This window comes from Erinaceus europaeus, chromosome 9 (assembly GCF_950295315.1).
Source record: "Erinaceus europaeus chromosome 9, mEriEur2.1, whole genome shotgun sequence".
In the NCBI taxonomy this organism is placed as follows: Eukaryota; Metazoa; Chordata; class Mammalia; order Eulipotyphla; family Erinaceidae; genus Erinaceus; species Erinaceus europaeus.
Window position 1 is genome coordinate 60,310,410 of NC_080170.1, and position 18,499 is coordinate 60,328,908.

Consider the following 18,499-nt stretch of genomic DNA (forward strand, 5'->3'; position numbering starts at 1 on the left):
CACTGACTGGTCTCCCACGTAGGGTATGGGGATGGAGCTTGGTTAGGGCCCCCAGGTCCAGAAAAAACCTGTGCTCAGTGTGAAAGCAAAACCACAGAGGGGCTCCCACTGGGCTCCTGAGGGTCCTAGCAGGGGTTTCTAGTGGAGCTGCTGGGGCTACCTGTGCCTCCAGGTCAATTCCTTGTTCTGAGAGCTCCACGACCTTTTGGGATCACAGCCAGTACACATGTGACACTAGGAGGTAGCTGGGGGAAAAGAGGTGTCTGGATTCTTAAGGTGTTGGCATATGTATCCCCCTGGTTCTCCAGATTTCACTTTAAGTGTGAAACAGTATGTTAACAACTGGCTTTACACAACTGAATCCCAGGGGCTGTTGAGAAAAGGATGGGGCCTGAGACCAACCCCAGGACTGACCCCAGACACTTGGTGGCTCAGACTTCCTGGGTGGAGTTTGTTCCCACCTCACTGTAGTCTAACCTCAGTGTGCTAAAGTAATGAAATGTGCTAATCTGATCAGTTTCCCAACATGACCCACCCCATCACAACAGTTAACCAAAAAAAAAAAACTTTTTGTAGTGGTGGTCTCCATAGGCAGAGGGGCAGAGCTCTTGCCCGCTGCCTGAACCCTCACTTCACATCTGTAGGAAGGGCTCTTGCCCTCTGCCACCTGCCCGCCAGAAAGTGGTCTCACATTGTACAGGACCTCGCAAGTGCCTCCAGTCTAAAGACTTAAAGTGGAGAACTCTCCAGGCTGATGTTTCCCTGCCTCCGTGCCAGTGTCCTTTCTGAACTAGGCTATGGGTGCAGACCAGCAGCTGTAAGTACTAATGTCCATCAATTGAAGTGTTGAATTTTGAATTGTGTCTTGTATATCAAAACTCCTTCAGACCGAAGGCCTCCCAGAGTGTTGGATGAGGACATTGCCTTTGAACTGCCTGCCTAACCCACTGAACAGACTCCCTTTCAATGTTAGAACTATCAGGAGGAATTTTTTTTTCTGCTCATTCTGCCTGAGGACTTGGTCCTATTGAAGATAGTATAAAATGTTGGTTTTGTAGAGTAAGGGCCTTGTGCATATATGATTTCACTATTCTTAGGTCACTTCAATATTCAGAACAGGAGAGATACCATAGTGCTGTAGTCATGGTACCACTACCACATTGTGCTGGGCCTCAGATCTGGGCTGTGTGCATAACAAGATACATTCTACCCATTGAGCCATCTCTGCCCTTTTAAAATCGCTTCATAAAAAAGGTTATAAAAGCAGAGGTTTCAAGTGGCTTTGTGGCGCAATGGATAGTCCATTGGACTTCTAGTGACAAAAGCAGAGGTTTCATTGACACAAGTGATGTGAAAGTTAAAAGACCCAAGTATGGAAAAGAACTGTAACTGGTAATGGTGACCTTTCAGATCAAAGAGCTGTCTCCAGGTACTTGGGGAGCACAAGGTTATGGTGTGTTAAGTGGAGGACCAGGGTGGGGGCTGCTGGGGTTTCAGTGAGATGATGGAGTTCCTGATAAGGTTTCCTTTGGAAAAGACATCGTGATGGATGTCAGGTGGTGGCACACTGGATTAAACACACAGTATGAAGTGCAAGGATCCCTATTCGAGCCCCTGGCTCCATACCTGCAGGGGGGTCGCTTCACACAAGTGGTGAAGCAGGTCTGCAGGTGTCTTATCTATCTTTCCCTCTTCTTTCAATTTCTGAAAAATGGGGGGGGGGGTGGCCACAGAAGCACAGAAGTTGAGGGTAAATTGGGGAGAAAATTCTGTAACTGCTGCAGGGATGCCTGGTCTTTGAGCAGGGCATGACAAGAGCCCAGGACAGGAATGGAGCAGTCTTCCTGGCACTGCCTTGGCCCCTCACTGCTTCTTCCCTAGGTTACCATGGACTCACTAGGATTCCTCTCATGAAAAGAACATGATCTTGGGAGTTGGGTAGTAGTGCAGTGGGTTAAGCGCAGGTGGCGCAAAGCACAAGGACCAGTGTAAGAATCCCCAGTTCAAGCCTCTGGCTCCCCACCTGCAGGGGAGTTGCTTCACAAGCAGTGAGGCAGGTCTGCAAGTGTCTGTCTTCCCCCCTCTCTGTTTTCCCCTCTTCATTTCTCTCTGTCCTATCTGACAATGACAACATCAATAACTACAACAATAAAACAAGGGCAACAAAAGGGAATAAATTAAAAAAAAACAAAATATGATCTCTACCTCTGCTCTATTAGCTGTAAGGGAGGGGTGAGGCCCAGAAAGGAGCTGCAACTGTATGGCAGTTAAAGATAGATGGGGGCTGGGTGGTGGTGCACTTGGTTGAGTGCAAGTTACAATGTGCAAGGTCCCAGGTTCGAGCCCCCGGTCCCCACCTGCAAGGGAAAAGCTTTGCAAGTGGTGAAGCAAGGCTGCAGGTGTCTCTCCCATCTATCTCCCCATTCCTCAACTTCTGGCTGTCTCTATCCAAAAGATAATTTAAAAAAAAATTAAAAAAATAGAATACTTGTGAGATAGAGGTTTCAATAGACTGTGCTCTCTGCCTAGGATTTACTATCTAGGATTCTCTGTGCACATTCTGATGTTCTTCCACAGATGGAGTTCCCTGCAAAAAAAATGGGGGGCCCTCCAGGAGCCTTCACAAAATGGTTATCTTCTCTTTGGCCTCCTTTGGAGGAGCTGGGTTTCCTTTTTAATCCAACTCCCATCACCCCTTGTGGGACCAAAGGGACAGTTGAGGCACCGCATTGCCCTGCTTTTCTAGTAGTTGTCTTCCCCCCACCACCACCTTCCGGGTGCCATCAGAGTATGGGGTTAAAGGGCAGGTAAGGTGCTTTATGGGACAGTCAGGGCCTCAGCCTTACTGCCTCTTCTTTGGGGAGTCAGGGATGCTGTCAGAGAGTGGGGTGAGGCCCAGCAGGAGGACATGTCTCTCGTAGGCTTTGGTCTGCTTGAACGCTGTATCTGTCCCGTGGAAGTGGTCCAGCACGCCCAGCACACCATAGCACTGATTGAACCTGAGTGGGATGAAGAGGAGACGAGCTGTAGTTTGTTTCTACAGTTCGGTTCTACCCTGAGTATGCCTTCCCAACCCGTTTTCCCAGAAACTTAGGTTCAGTTCTGTGCCTTGGGGTCTGCAATGAAAGACTATTAGCTTTCACTTTTTTTTTTAATTGTTTTATTTATTACTGGATAGAGATAGAAATTAAGAGGGAAAGTGCAAGAACTGGCGTAAGAATCCTGGTTCGAGCCCCTGGCTCCCCACCTGTAAGGAAGTTGCTTCATAGACGGTGAAGCAGGTTTGCAGGTGTCTTATCTTTCTCTCCCCCTCTATGTCTTGCCCTTCTCTCTATATTTCTCTCTGTCCTGTACAACAAGGACAACAATAACAAAAATGAAAAATAAGGGCAACAAAAGGAAATATACAAGAAATTTTTTTTTTAAGTAAGAGGGAAAGGGGAGATGGGAAGAGACACCTGTAGCCCTGCTTTATCACTTGTGAAGCTTTCCCCTTGTAGGTGAACCAGGGTCCTTGCACACTGATTTGTGCACTTAACCAAGTGCACCACTGCCTGGCCCCACCATTGGCTTCCTCTAGGGCAAGACTTCCTACATAGACCCACTTGGAACAGCCAAGAGGCTTCTAGAGAGCCCACAAGTTGAATTGCAGGCAGGATCCTGATGTCTACCTGCATTTATGTTCCTGGCTTACATCAGGCACTTGAAAGGAAAGGGGTGTGATAAAGGTTAAAAAGGTATCAGAAGTGGCTGTGTGGTGGTTCACCCTATTGAGTGTATACGACTTACAATGTGAACCCAGATTCAAACCCCTGGTACCCTACATGTGGCAGGGAAGCTTCTCAAGCAGTGAAGCAGTGCTGCAGGTGTGTCTATCACCTCTCTCATTTTTTTCTTTTTATAGAACTTATTTATTGTGAGTCGGGCTGTAGTGCAGCGGGTTAAGCACAGGTGGCACAAAGCGCAAGGACCGGCATAAGGATCCCGGTTCTAGCCCCCAGCTCCCCACCTGCAGGAGAGTTGCTTCACAGGTGGTGAAGCAGGTCTGCAGGTGTCTATCTTTCCCCATATCTGTCTTCCTCTCCTCTCTCCATTTCTCTCTATCCTACCTATCCAACAACGACATCAATAACAACAATAAAAAGGGCAACAAAAGGGAAAATAAATATTTTTTAAAAGAATTTATGAGAAAGATAGGAGGAGAGAAAGAACCAGACATCACTCTGGTGTACATGTATTGCCAGGGATTGAACTTGGGACCTCATGGTTGAGAATCCAATGCTTTATCCACTGTGCCACCTCCCAGACCACTCTTCTCTCATTTTCTCTCTCTATCCAATAAATTATGGGGGGGGGGAGAATAACAGAAAAAAGGAAAAGGGTGCAGTGGTCCAGGCCCCCTGCTGGCCCCCATTTACACTAAGCCCCAAGGTCAGCTAAGCAGGCCCAGGGAGAGCTTACTTGAGGTGGTGGTAGTCATGGAACTCGGGTGATGGCAGAAAGGGCAGGTGGTAGCCGCAGTGGGTGATGGTAGCCGTCATGAGGGCCAAGGAGAACCAAATGGTGATGGAGGACAAGTGGGAGCCCATGATTAGGGGGCCCAGAACTGCTGGTAGCATGTTGGAAACCTACAAAGTGAAGGGCATTTGAGGGTGAGCCCCAGGGAGCTTCAGAGCACACTCAGGACTCCACCTGGGTGGCAGCAGGAAAACTCCCCAGACTAGGATGTGGAGCAGCTGAGTCAGGACCTGGACTTGCTGGAGTCCATCAATGTTGTTAACTGGCGCACATCAGCAAACAGGTTGGAAGAGGTAGCTGGGCATCAAGCATGGCTTGACTCAGGCTAAGCCCCTAGAAAGGTGATGCACACTTGAAAGGAGAGGGCAGGCTGGCGAGTTGGCCCTCTCACTCACCAAGTTTTCAATAGGATGGGCATAAAGTGTCACTATGCCAATGGGAGCTGTCCACTCATGGTGCTTCTTGTGGATGGTCTGGTAGAACCTGGGGTGATGGAAGAGCCTAGGAAAAGAGTTATTCATTACTCATCTGCCCCTAACCACCTCCCCAGATCTTGAGAAACCAGAAAGACATGTACTAGCATGGCACTCAGATGTGATTGTAGTTCCAACTTATCTCTTAGACTTTTTAAATTATTATTTTATTTATTGGATAGAGACAGCCAGAAATTGAGGGAGATAGAGACACCTGCAGCACTGCTTCACCACTTGTGAGGCTTTCCTCCTGCCAGTGAGGACTGGGGGCTTGAACCCGGGTCTTTGTACATTGTAGTATGTGCATTCAAACAGGCACACCATCACCCCCCTTATGCTCTTAAATGTGAACTCCTCTACCTCAGCTCTGTTAACTGTAAGGGGGAGGGAGGAGGCCCAGAAAGAAGGTGTATGCATCTGGGGTGGGGGTCCCAGTAGGCTGCACTGCTTGCCCATGCTTTACCATCTAAGCTTCTACGTGCACCTTCTGGTGTTCCCCCAAAGATGAAGTTCTGTGAGCTGAACTCATCAGGCATCTTTCCTGGACCCGCCTCCTCATCTCCAGTGTCACACTTGGAATCCAGCGCGGGGTGTGTGTGTGTGTGTGTGTGTGTGTGTGTGTGTGTGTGTGTGTGTGTGTGTGTGTGTGAGACAAAGCTGGGGCCCCATACATAAGCAAGCCAGGTGGGGGTAGCAGCTCACTCACCGGTGTAAGTAGTAGAAAAAAACCTCCTCGATCAGGGTGAAGACAACCAGCTCCAGCAGAAACCAGTGGAGGGTGGGCAACTCCTGACGGCAGGGATCAGCCCTCCACTTGAAGAGGGGGTAGAGCAATAGCACTGTGGGCAGCGAGATCATGTACTGGTTGAAGATCACAGTGCGGATGGTCTGGCGGAGCTTCACAGGGTCTACCTGCCAAGAGGAAAAGGGAGAAGCATCATAGGCAGGTCTTTTGACACCCCTTTCCTCCTGGCTCTGCAGGTGCTTAGAGAAGGCTTTCCCCTCCCGGACTGAGTATCATCTGTGACCAGACCAGAAGCCAGAGGGCTTGTATGTACCTCACTGGTTCAGGCCCAGAGCAAAGGCAGCCTTGTGACTCCCTTCCTGTGTCCTAGGTTTCATGGGGAAGGGGAGCTGTCAGAAGGGGAGTCTCAGGGAGCTGGGTGGTAGCACAGCAGGTCAAGCGCAGATGATGCAAAGTGCAAGGACTGGCATAAGGATCCCGGTCGAGCCCACAGCTCCCCACCTGCAGGGGAGTCGCTTCACAAGCAGTCTACCTTTCTTTAGCAGGTTTCTACCTTTCTTTTGCCCTCTCTGTCTCCCCCTCCTCTCTCCATTTCTCTCTGTCCTATTCAACAACAACATCATCCATAACAACTACAACAATTAATTAGGATCCACCAGCATATCAGATTTCAGGCTCAGGCAAAAAACAAACAACAACAACAAAAAAAACACTAGGATAGCTACAGGCCCTTTGAAATATAACTAAAATATGCCTACTAGCTATCGACAAAATGGAGGACCCCCCCCCCAACACTTCATCTGCACTATTAGATCCTTTAGGTCCATGATTGGTCAACAATTTGTTTGGCTTTGTATGTTAACTCTCTTTCCAGCCATCTTGCTAGCAGGATGCGACCAGACTTCCCTGGACAGACAACCCCACCAATGTGCCTTGGAGCTCTGCCTCCCCAGAGCCCTTCCCCACTAGGGAAAAAGAGAGACAGGCTGGGAGTATGAATCGACCTGCCAACACCCATGTTCAGCGGGGAAGCAATTACAGAAGCCAGACCTTCAACCTCTACATCCTACAATGATCTTGGGTCCATACTCCCAGAAGGTTAAAGAATAGGAAAGCTATCAGTGGAGGGGATGGTGTACGGAGGTCTGGTGGTGGGAATTGTGTGAGGTTGTAACCCTCTTATCCTATGGTTTTGTCAGTGTTTCCTTTTTATAAATAAAAAATTTAAAAAGAAAATAAATATTACCCAAAAAAAATTACAACAATAATAAAAACAACAAGGGCAGCAAAAGGGAATAAATAAATATTAAAAAAAAAAAAAAAAGAGGAGGGAGTCTGCCAGATTCAGCATGGGCTGCTTGACAGGGAGGAATAATTGAGGTGGGAAACTTCAAAGGGAGCCAGGAAATAGAGGGCTTGGGGTCGGGGAGAGTCATTGCTGACTGTAAGCAGTGAGGTGATAGCTCTTTCAGGATCACTGGCAGAAAATGGATGTAGGGGTGTTAGAGTAGACACATGCTTGGGACTCTCAAACATGATGTCCCAACTTTGCTCCCTGGCACTGAGTGATGCTCTGGTTCTCTTACTCTCATTGATCTTTAAGAGAGAGAGAGAGAGGAATAGAAACCACATTGGGACTTCACCAAGACAGCATAATAAATAGCAAGGGAGGTAGTGAGAAGTGACTGGACTCCAAGTCTTGGATGGAAATGAAACCCAAGCCTGACAGGCTGCATGGAACACAAGTGAAAGAGAAAAAGCAACAGAAGGGTGGGTCTGCCATTAGCTCCACTCTTGAGGCTGTAGATTCCCTCGGCCCTGGATACAGAGGGAGACCCACAACCCCCTTTGGGACCACATTGGGTGGGAAGACTCCATTAGGCACCTATGCTATTCAGATGCCTGGTGGGGAGGAGTCAGAAGAGCATTCTAGACTAGAGAGGTGTGTGAGCTCTAGCAGCATAGTTATGACACTAAAGGTGACAAAGGATGAAGGTGGAGCCTTCACACTAAGAGTAGAGCAGAAGAGGAAGCAGAAAGGAGCTCAGTGGAGGAACAGGATGGGAGGAGTATGTGGCATGTGAGAACCAGCTGAAGAAGCCACTCCAAGTAAGCAGAAATGACAGGTGTGTGATTTTTTGTGCTTTTATAGCTTAGAAAAGCAATTATAAAATGTTTACAAAATGTCTAGGTGGCCTGCAATAGAGTGATCCTTTCTCTGCTATGTTCAGCTTTTGTGCAAACATCAACAGCTTTCCATGATCAGTGTTTGGAGAGAGAATGGAATGGGAAGGCGAGGACTTGTTCAAAGAGATTTACTGCTGGCAGGTGGCAGGGCACAGTAAGTTGGGAGATGGAGTCTTGAGGGTTGGTTATTCATTTGTTTTCAAGGTGAGAAGCATCAGCAGTATGTTCAGAATAATCTAGGAGAGAGGGAGAGAGAATGGAGAATTGCTGGAGCAATGTCCTGGAGCAGATAAGGGGACTGGGAACAGTGGGAGGTGGCCATGAATTCAGGTAGGGGCAGAGCTCAGAAGTGACTGACTTGGAGGGAGTCAGGTGGTAACGCAGCGGGTTAAGTGCATGTGGCACGAAGCTCAAGGACAGGCATCAGGATCCCAGTTCTAGCCCCCGGCTCCCAACCTGCAGGGGAGTTGCTTCACAGGCAGTGAAGCAGGTCTGCAGGTGTTTATCTTTCTCTCCCCCTCTCTGTCTTCCCCTCCTCTCTCCATTTCTCTCTGTCCTATCTAACAACGATGACATCAATAACAACAATAATAACTACAACAACAATTAAAAAAAACAAGGGCAACAAAAAGGAAAATAAATATAAAAAGACTAAAAAAAAAGTGACTGACTTGGAGTAGTCTGGTGCTCCTGCATAGTTCTTAGGGAGAGAATCTTAGGAGAGAGGAGCTGAGAGCCAGTTGTGCAGATCACTAGGAGGGTAAACAGGCATACATCTTCCTAGGGTGCATTGCTGAAGTTTTTTTAGTCAGAGGTCAGGCTTTCCTGACACAGTCCAGAGATTGCCTGGTCTCCAATGGTGGCTGCCTGGGCCTGGAATCAGAGCCAGGCCTTGGCTTTTGCTGAGGAACAGTAAGCCCTGTGCTAGCCCTCCTTCCTGGTCCTATTCCTGCCTTGCCCTGTGCATGAAGCCCTCTTCCTCAGCCCTCCACCCATTACTCACTGTGGGTGACATTCTCTCTCTCTCTCTTTTTATATTTTTTTTGAGAGAGGTGCAGAGAGAGAGACAGAGAGAAACACCAAAGCACTACTCAGCTCTGGTTTATGGTAGTGTGGGGGATTGAACCTGGGATTTATGATCCTCAGGCCTGAGAGTCTGTTTGCATAACCATTATGCTATCGCCCCCACCCTCTCTCTCTCTCTCTCTTTTTTTTTTTTTTTTTCTGAAACAGATTTTGCTCATGCATGATCTCACTACTCCTGGCCTGTGTTTTCATTTCTTTCTTTCTTTCTTTTTTCTTTTTTTTTGTGTCCAGGGTTATTGTTGGGGCTGTGCCTGCACTACTAATCCACTGCTCCTGCAGGCCATTTTTTCCTGTTTTTGTTACCTTTGCTGTTATCCTTGTTGTTGTCATTATTATTGTTATCATTGCTATTGTTGTTGTTGGAAATGGAGAGAGGGAGAGAAAGATAGACATCTGCAGACCTGCTTTACCACTTGTGAAGCAACTCCCCTGCAGGTGGGGAGCCGGGGGCTTGAACCAGGATCCTTACACTGGTCTTTGCACTTCGGGCCATGTGTGCTTAACCTGCTGCACTACCGCCCAACCCCTCCCCCCTCCCATTTTTCATTCAGAGAGAGCCAAGAGACAAGACAGTACAATACCTGGAGACTTCCCTGATGGTGTAGCACCTTTCATGTGGTGTTGAGGCTTGAATCTGAGCTCATACATGGCAAGGCACACACCCTGCCTGTTGAGCTAACTCTAACCCTGGTGATGTTCTTGAAAGCTGAGGTGGCATACTCCAAACTCAGTCAATTTGGAGTATGGCACCAAAGTAAGAAAGCAGAAGTACACTAGAGTTTGCAGTGAGTACCCCCCCTAACACTTCCTCTCCATTATTCCAAGCTTTGGGTCCATGATTGCTCAACAATTTGTTTGGCTTTGTATGTTAACTCTCTTTTCAGTTACCAGGTTCCAGATGCCATCAGGATGCTAGCCAGGCTTCCCTGGATTGAAGACCCCACCAATGTGTCCTGGAGCTCAGCTTCCCCAGAGACCCACCCTACTAGGGAAAGAGAGAGGCAGACTGGGAGTATGGACCGACCAGTCAACGCCCATGTTCAGCGGGGAAGTAATTACAGAAGCCAGACCTTCTACCTTCTGCAACCCACAATGACCCTGGGTCCATGCTCCCAGAGGGATAGAGAATGGGAAAGCTATCAGGGGAGGGGATGGGATATGGAGATTGGGCGGTGGGAATTGTGTGGAGTTGTACCCCTCCTACCCTATGGTTTTGTTAATCCTTTCTTAAATAAAAAATAAATAAATAAATAAATAAAAGAATTCTACCACTGAACCACCAATGCCCTGGAGGGAGGGTGGAACTTGTTAACAGCTGTTATGTAAATAGAATGAAGTGGTTATGTAAATAGAATAGTGTTAAACAGGGGGGATTAAACTAATGAAACAGAAGGGGGTTTTAGAAAAAAAAAAAAAGAAAGAAAGCTGAGGTGGCCCTGTGCTAAGAACATGGCCTGGGAATCAAGAAGCTCTCTTGAGAGTCCTGGTCCCACCCATGTGCCATCACCCCCTCAACTGAGGGTTGAGTATGAGTCCATGGTACCTGCTGGGTTGACCCCATAACCCCACAAGAAAGGGCTCCCATGGGCCAGATACTGGCATGGCCCCAGACCTCAGTTCTCAGTCCTCACCTGCCATTTTGGACCAGGACAGCTCCTTTCTCAAGGGAGAGCTTGTAAAGAAGGTCCTGGCCTTCCTTCCCTCCCATTCTAGGGTACTGGACTGGGACCCCGTGAGAGCTGTGGTGATTCACCCAGGCAGGCAATGGAAAGATGATTATCTTGTCTGAGAGACAAGCCAAGCAGTGGTTTGGGTGGGGCTGGGCCAGGCCTGGGCTTCAGAGTCAGCTCTTCTACACTTGAGGCCAGGCTGCCAGAGCAACGGCTCTGCCCTGCACAGGCTGAAGGGACACCACATCCTCTCCCCAGCCAGGCATCCTTCCAAAGCTAGGCCTTGTTTACTAAACAGACTGCTCCTTTGGAGGAACCAAATAACAGGTGGGAAGGTGTCTCAGCACCCCTTCACCCCTTCCTCAGGCCTTGGCTAACACCAGTGGGGTCTCCACTGGGCCCCCCGCAGAACTCTCAGCCATGTGTGGCGCTGGCATAGTGTGCACTTACAGGTTCATTCTTGCCCAGCTGGATTCGGTATCTCGTGATGAAGTGAGGTTTCCCAGTTGTGTCTACCAGCAGCAGCAGCCCATTTATGGCCCAGAAGAACAATCCAGGCACTTGGGTGGCACCTGGGGTGGGAAGAGGACATTGTCAGGGAGGGTGACTTTTGGCTTTGGCAAGCAGCTGTGGACTAGGGGCTGCTGTTGGTCCTGGAGTGACATGCGGGCTGAGGGAATTTAAATGATTTAAGGAGTATCCCTCTTAGTTGTGAAAAGTTTTATAAAACAGTGTTTAATACTACAATGCACTCTAAAATACAAGTGGATTTAGTTTGACATTGGGGAGTGTGTGCCCTCTGACAGTTTCTGAACTGCCACAAAGGGGAGAGACAAAAGCTGTGCTTGGGGTAGTTTGCAAGGAGCACTGGATGAGGAGTACACTAGGGAACCTAGTTTCTAGCACCCTGCTAACAAAACAGGAGACCTTTGGGTATCTAGTCTACATTTTCCAAAGAGAAAACCCCCTCTCATACGTCCCTGGGTCAAATGATCTTCACATCCTGTCCTTTCTGAATGACTGCAGACTAGCTCCAAAAATCCCCTCAGCAGGAAAACCTGTTTGACTTGATAAAACTGACCATTTCAACCCAATTACCAAATGATGTGATTATAACAATAACTATCTATTGTCTTCTTGAACCTTAAGACATCAGGAATCTCACATTTCCACTATAGAGTCTATATTTCCCCCAGTCCTGGAACCTTAGGGTGGGGTGCACTTTCCTGCATGCTTCTCTCAAGTCATACCAAATAATACTGCATCTGCCACTCCCAACCTAATCAACACAACGAGTGCCACCTCAGCATGCTTCACTTCAGACTGTATCCAGAGACTTCAGGTGTGGAATGACAACCCTTCAGCTTCATTACTCAGGTGAGACCTTTCCTTTCATAGTATTCTCTAATTCCATTCCAGGTGGTTCATTTCCTAACAAAGTCCCAACACCTAGATATAGACCAGGTCCTGTGAGATAGAACATATGTTCACACGAATCCATAAACTAGGGCAAAATATATACCTGAAAGCAAAAGTACACAATAGTCTGTAGTGAGTCAGTATTAAGTTCATAATGAAATAGCTTCTAATTAGACTTAGATATCCTCCTCACCTACTTCCTATTACAGTTCTCTCACTCACTCCAAAGCTAACCTTAGCAAAGCAAGGACTGCAAAAGCTGAATAAGGGCAAGAGACTGGCATACTTTAATGATGACTCTTTAGTCACTATCAGGCCACCCCATCAGCTGGGGCCCTATTTGGGGAGTCCTGAGATTTCCAAACAGACATGATGGGCCTAGACCTCGAATAAATCCCTCTCTCCTTTGTTACAGGTCATCTCTATCAGGAACAACAAAATAGACCCCTTTGTGGGCCTCCCCATACAACCTTGCCCTCAACTTGGATCAACAACAGTAAAGAGTGGTCCAGGAGGTGGTGCAGTGGCTAAAGCACTAGACTGTCAAGTATGAGGTCCTGAGTTCGATCCCTGGCAGCACATGTACCAGAGTGATGGCTGGTTCTTTTCTCCTTTCTCATGAATAAATAAATAAATTATTTTAAAAAACAAACAAAAAACAGTAAAGAATGTTCCATCCTCTGAAGGGAGGATGGACAACATACTCTATACTACACCTGAGGAAGATGGGTCAATACTGGGGCAGCGTGAAATGTTCCTACCCATGACCATAGAATGTGAGCTCAGATCTACAGGGATGCAGAGGTCACATAGTGCTGGGCTAGCATGAGGGTGTTTCTTCCCGGGCACTTGCTCTCTGGGTTGGAGAGAACTTGACCGGAGCCAACCTGGGCTGCTGCTTACTCAGCGATGCGGGAGACCAGAACACGATGCATCTTTATTAATCAGAGAGAACACTTCTATATATTTTGAACCAGAAGTGGCAAGTCAGAAAAGGAAAGGGGGTGGAGAAAAGGAAAGAGCAGGAAGGTAGAAAGCTTCCATAGCAACTGTTGTGAAGGTTTTAATTGGTGGGATTAACTAATACCCTGCAGGCAGGGCGGGTCCCAGGCAAAACAATGATTACCTAAATAGAACACAGTATCAGCAATGGAGGATGGAGCAGAGCAGCAGGGAGTGTGGGTGTTGGCTTAACGCCAGACAACATAGGCTCCTAAGCTGAATATGGGCCCCAGACCAAATCAAATTGATGGGGTTTATAGTCAACAATATTTATACCCCTTTCCCATATTAGGGAGCTACTCTCTTCTCTGATCCAGCTTTCTGTCCCTTTTCCAGCCATGACATCACCTCCCCAGACAATAACTTGGATCCACAGGCATATCAGATTTCAGGCTCAGGCAAAAAAAAAACTAGTATAGCTAAAGGCCCTTTGAAATATAACTAAAATATGCCTACTAGCTATCTACAAAATGGAGGACCCCCCAACTCTTCATCTGCACTATTCCAGCCTTTAGGTCCATGGTTGGTCAACAATTTGTTTGACTTTGTATGTTAACTCTCTTTTCAGCCACCAGGTTCCAGATGCTAGCATGATGTGGACCAGATTTCCCTGGACAGAGGACCCCACCAGTTTGTCCTGGAGCTCCACTTTCCCAGAGCCCCACTCTACTAGGGAAAGAGAGAGGGAGGCTGGGAGTATGGATCAACCAGTCAACGCCCATGTTCAGCAAGGAAGCAATTACAGAAGCCAGACCTTCCACCTTCTGCATCCCACAATTACCTTGGGTCCATACTCCTAGAGGGATAAAGAATAGGAAAGCTATCAGAGGAGGGGAGGGGATACAGAGATACGGAGATCTGGTGGTGGGAATTGTGTAGAGTTATACACCTCTTTTTTTTTCCAAATTTTATTTATTTTCCCTTTCATTGCCCTTGTTGTTGTAGTTATTGTTGTCATTGTTGCTAGATAGGACAGAGAGAAATGGAGAGAGGAGGGGAAGACAGAGAGGGGGAGAGAAAGACACCTGCAGACCTGCTTCATCACCTGTGAAGCGACTCCCCTGCAGGTGGGAAGCTGGGGGCTTGAACCAGGATCCTATACCAGTCCTTGCATTTGGCGCCACGTGTGCTTAACCCTCTGCGCTACCTCCCAACTCCCAGTTATACCCCTCTTATCCTATGGTTTTGTTAATGTCTCCTTTTTTAAATAAATAAAAAATAAAAAAAATTGATCCTCTCCCAAGCATTTTTAACCTTTTGTTGTTTCTTACTCAATCATCGACATGAGTTTATTTTTTAAATTTTATTTATTTATTATTGGATAGAGACAAAAATTGAGAGGGGAGGGAGAGATAAAGAGGGAGAGAGATATAGCCAGTATGTAATAGCTTTATACTAATACAGTAACCTTGTTTGTTTGGTCTTTGGATTACCAGATTTTTTGTTTCTTTGAGCACATATTGGCCAAATAGGCCATCCATCAAGGTAGCCCCCAACTTGAGAATCCAAGGGGAAGACAATGGAAACCACAAGAGGTGATCTGAAGGTTCCCCCAGTACTGACACTGACTAGAGCAAATCCCTATTTCTGTACTTCACTTATCTCCAAAGTGATAGATACTTCTCCCACTTACTGTCACAGAGAGCTAGAACATGATTTCCCATGGATGTCCCATGGTTCTCCACTGTCCTTTTCAAGGACTGCTCTGAGCCCATGGAACCTGCCAGATTAAATATCTAGCCCATTTTCAGAGCTCTTGTTCTAGCTGAAAACAATCACCAGGCACACTTTACATGCATGTTTGCTTTGTAACGTGACAATCCTTTCCCCTTCTATTAGTTTTGTCCTTTCCCTCTCTCCTCCCATCTCCTCCCTTCTTCCCTTCCCTTCCCTTCCCTTCCTTTCCCTTCTCTCTTTCTCTCTCTCTCTGATTTCTTTTATTCTTATGACTGAAACTCCAGAGACCCCAGGTTCACTATACATGCAGGCCAGAGCTGAGTGATGCTTTAGTTTCTCTCTCTCATAAAATAAAGTAATTGGAGGAGTTGGGCGGTAACGCAGCAGGTTAAGAGCACGCAATGCAAAGCACAAGAACTGACTTAAGGATCCTGTTTGAAGCTCCCAGCTCCCCACCTGCAGGGGAGTCCGCTTCACAGGCGGTGAAGCAGGTTTGCAGGTGTCTATCTTTCTCTCCTCCTCTTTCCATTTCTCTCTGTCCTATCCAACAATGTCGACATCAATATCAACAACAATAATAATTACAACAATAAAACAATAAGGACAACAAAAGGGAATAAATAGGGGAGTCAGCGGTAGCACAGCGGGTTAAGCGCACGTGGCGCAAAGCACAAGGACCGGCCTGGCCTAAGGATCCCGGTTCGAGCCCCCGGCTCCCCACCTGCAGGAGAGTCGCTTCACAGGCGGTGAAGCAGGTCTGCAGGTGTCTATCTTTCTCTCCCCCTCTGTCTTCCCCTCCTCTCTATTTCTCTCTGTCCTATCCAACAATGACAACATCAATAATGACTACAACAGTAAAACAACAAGGACAACAAAAGGGAATAAGTAAATAAATATTTTTTTAAAATTTTAAAAAGGAAATAAATAAACAAATATAAAAAAATAATTAATTGGGAGGCAGGCGGTAGCACAGTGGGTTAAGCGCAGGTGGCACAAACGCAAGGACCGGCGTAAGGACCCGGTTTGAGCCCTCAGTTCCCCACCTCCAGGGGAGTCACTTTACGGGCAGTGAAGCAGGTCTGCAGGTGTCTATCTTTCTCTCCTCCTCTCTGTCTTCCCCTCCTCTCTCCATTTCTTTCTGTCCTATCCAATAATGATGACAGCAATAATAACTGCAACAATAAAAAAGTGCAACAAAAGGAAATAAACTCTTTTAAAAAGATGCAAAAAAATTAATTATTTGAAAAAATTACTTTATAGTGGGGCAGGGGAGGAAAAAAAAAAGAAGCCAGAGCATATGCAGTACCAGGGTTCAAAGCTGGAAGCCCAGGCATACAGATCCTCTACTCTATTCCTTGGGCCACTTCGCTGGCTGCTGACATGTTGCTTTTTTTTTTTCCCCCTCCAGGGTTATTGCTGGGGCTTAGTGCCTGCACTACGAATCCACTGCTCCTGCATGCTATTTTTTTCCCTTTTGTTGTCCTTGTTGTTTTATCATTGTTGTGGTTGCTATTATTGTTGTTATTGATGTCGTTGTTGGATAGGACAGAGAGAAATGGAGAAAGGAGGGGAAGACAGAGAGGGGGAGAGAAAGATAGGTACCTGCAGACCTGCTTCACCGCCCTTAAAGCAACTCCGCTGCAGGTGGGGAGCTGGGGCCTCAAACCGGAATCCTTACGCTGGTCCTTGTACTTCATGTCATGTAAGATTAACCTGCTGCACTACCACCTGACTCCCGACGTGTTGTCTAGTTTTAGCCTTTATCCTTGATACCTCTGTATTGCCCAGACAGCTGAAGAGCAGAGTTTGCTGAGAAAGTGTTATTAGAGGGAATGGACAGATAACTAAGGACATTAGTCCTTGATAGCAGTGTTGAAATGTTTTTTTTCCTTAGGCTTGTTTCTAGCAGTTCATAACATCCATGGATCACAACTGAGTGGACACTTGCTATCTTGCCCTGATAGCTTTGTCCTCACCCAAACTATTGGTTTTCTAATTTCCTTTTTTAAATTATCTTTATTTACATATTTATTACACAGAGACAGCCAGAAATTGAGAGGGAAGGGGATAATAGAGAGGGAGACAGAGAGACACCTGTAAAACTGCTTCACCACTCGCAAAGCTTTCCCCCTGCAGGTGGGGACCAGGAGCTTGAACCTGGGTCCTTGTGCATTGTGACATGTGCACTCAACCAAGTGCGCCACCACCTGGCGCCCGTATTTCCTTCTTTTTTTATTGTCTTTTTATTTATTGGACAGAGACAGCCAGGAATCAAGAGGGAAGGGGGAGATAGAGAGGGACAAAGAGACACCTGCAGCCCTGCTTCACCATTTGCAAAGCTTTCCCTCTGCAGATGGGAACTGGGAGTTCGAACCTGAGTTCTTGCACACTGTAGCATGTACACTAAGTGCGCCACCACCTGGTCCCAGTTTTCTGTATTTTCTATTTGCAGGGAGAAGCAGCTTTCTGTTTCTTCACTTCTTCCATTGTTCATAAATCTAGCGTTCTTTGAGGTTACTGCTGGCTTTTTTTTTTTCCTCCTCCAGGGTTATTGCTGGGCTCGGTGCCTGCACCATGAATCCACCGCTCCTGGAGGCCATTTTTCCCCCCCTTTTGTTGCCCTTGTTGTAGCTTCGTTGTGGTTATTATTATTGCCCTTGTTGACGCAATTCGTTGTTGGATAGGACAGAGAGAAATGGAGAGAGGAGGGGAAGACAGAGAAGGGGAGAGAAAGACACCTGCAGACCTGCTTCACCGCCTGTGAAGCGACTCCCCTGCAGGTGGGGAGCCGGGGGCTCGAACCGGGATCGCCGGTCCCTGCGCTTTGCGCCACGTGCGCTTAACCCACTGCGCCACCGCCCGACCGCCGAGGTTACTCCTGTCTTAACCCTGAAGTCATGAAGACAGATATCTGAAACCCCAAAATAAAGAACACAGTAAACAAGCAAAGATTAAGCTGTAACCAGGACCTAAGCCCTGAGCGTGGGTGTCCTGGGGGCCTCACTTAAACAGTAGAGTATCCACTCCTTCCCCTCGAACGCAGACAGAAGCCTTTCCCACTGGGCTTGCCAAAAGTAGCCTGAAGTGACCCAAAATCTCTGCAGATGCCTGGGAAAAGAGATCAGAGAGAAAACTTCTGGTAAGTCTGGTGGGCAGAGGGCTCCTTCCTCCATGCATGCTGTCTCTTGATCCCGCCTCCCTGGACCACCACCATATCCCCAGGTCCTGGGTTCAAGCTGCCAGGTACAAACTCACCATGTGACTGAGTTCCAGAAGGCCACAAATAGGAGCAGGCCAGACCCCAGGATGAAAGCTGTCCTCTTCATGGAGCCCCAGATGTGTCCCTCCTGGGGAAGGTCCGGGTAGTAAGGGCTCACACCTGCTGCCCTTCTCCCAGGCACCCTTTCTCTTATCTAGAAGGCCTGGACTGTCTCTGGGTGTGTTTAGGGAAATGAATGCTCACAATGGGGGCAGGGCAGAGAAACCAGGAGGCAAAGTTCTCCTCAAAGGTCAAACTGACTTTGAGCCTCACCAACCTGTTTGTTGGAAGAGATGCCCATTACCTATGCCCTGGAGTCACCAAGCCACTTTTAAAAAAATATTTATTTATTCCCTTTTGTTGCCCTTGTTGTTTTATTGTTGTAGTTATTGATGTCGTCATTGTTGGATAGGACAGAGAGAAATGGAGAGAGGAGGGGGAGACAAAGAGGAGGAGAGAAAGA

At 47.3% G+C, this 18,499-nt stretch overlaps 1 protein-coding gene and 1 long non-coding RNA gene across 3 annotated transcripts; one reads left to right on the forward strand and one right to left on the reverse strand.

Annotated features, from left to right (window-relative positions):
* Positions 1-2,796: 2,796 nt before the first annotated feature.
* Positions 2,797-18,221, reverse strand: FAXDC2 (fatty acid hydroxylase domain containing 2). Its single transcript, XM_007534383.3, has 7 exons — positions 18,033-18,221; positions 17,782-17,885; positions 11,130-11,251; positions 5,698-5,903; positions 4,914-5,019; positions 4,462-4,628; positions 2,797-2,999 (listed from the first exon to the last, which is right to left on the reverse strand). Exons 1-7 carry the CDS (start codon positions 18,101-18,103, stop codon positions 2,843-2,845), a joined length of 933 nt encoding a protein of 310 aa, XP_007534445.2. The 5' UTR covers positions 18,104-18,221; the 3' UTR covers positions 2,797-2,842.
* Positions 7,509-13,961, forward strand: LOC132540415 (uncharacterized). 2 transcript variants are annotated; one of them, XR_009551604.1, is made up of 3 exons: positions 7,509-7,862; positions 11,876-12,056; positions 13,669-13,961. It is a non-coding gene; the product is annotated as an uncharacterized LOC132540415 (long non-coding RNA). The 2 variants fall into 2 exon arrangements; XR_009551605.1 differs by having other exon boundaries at positions 11,876-12,021.
* Positions 18,222-18,499: the final 278 nt, after the last annotated feature.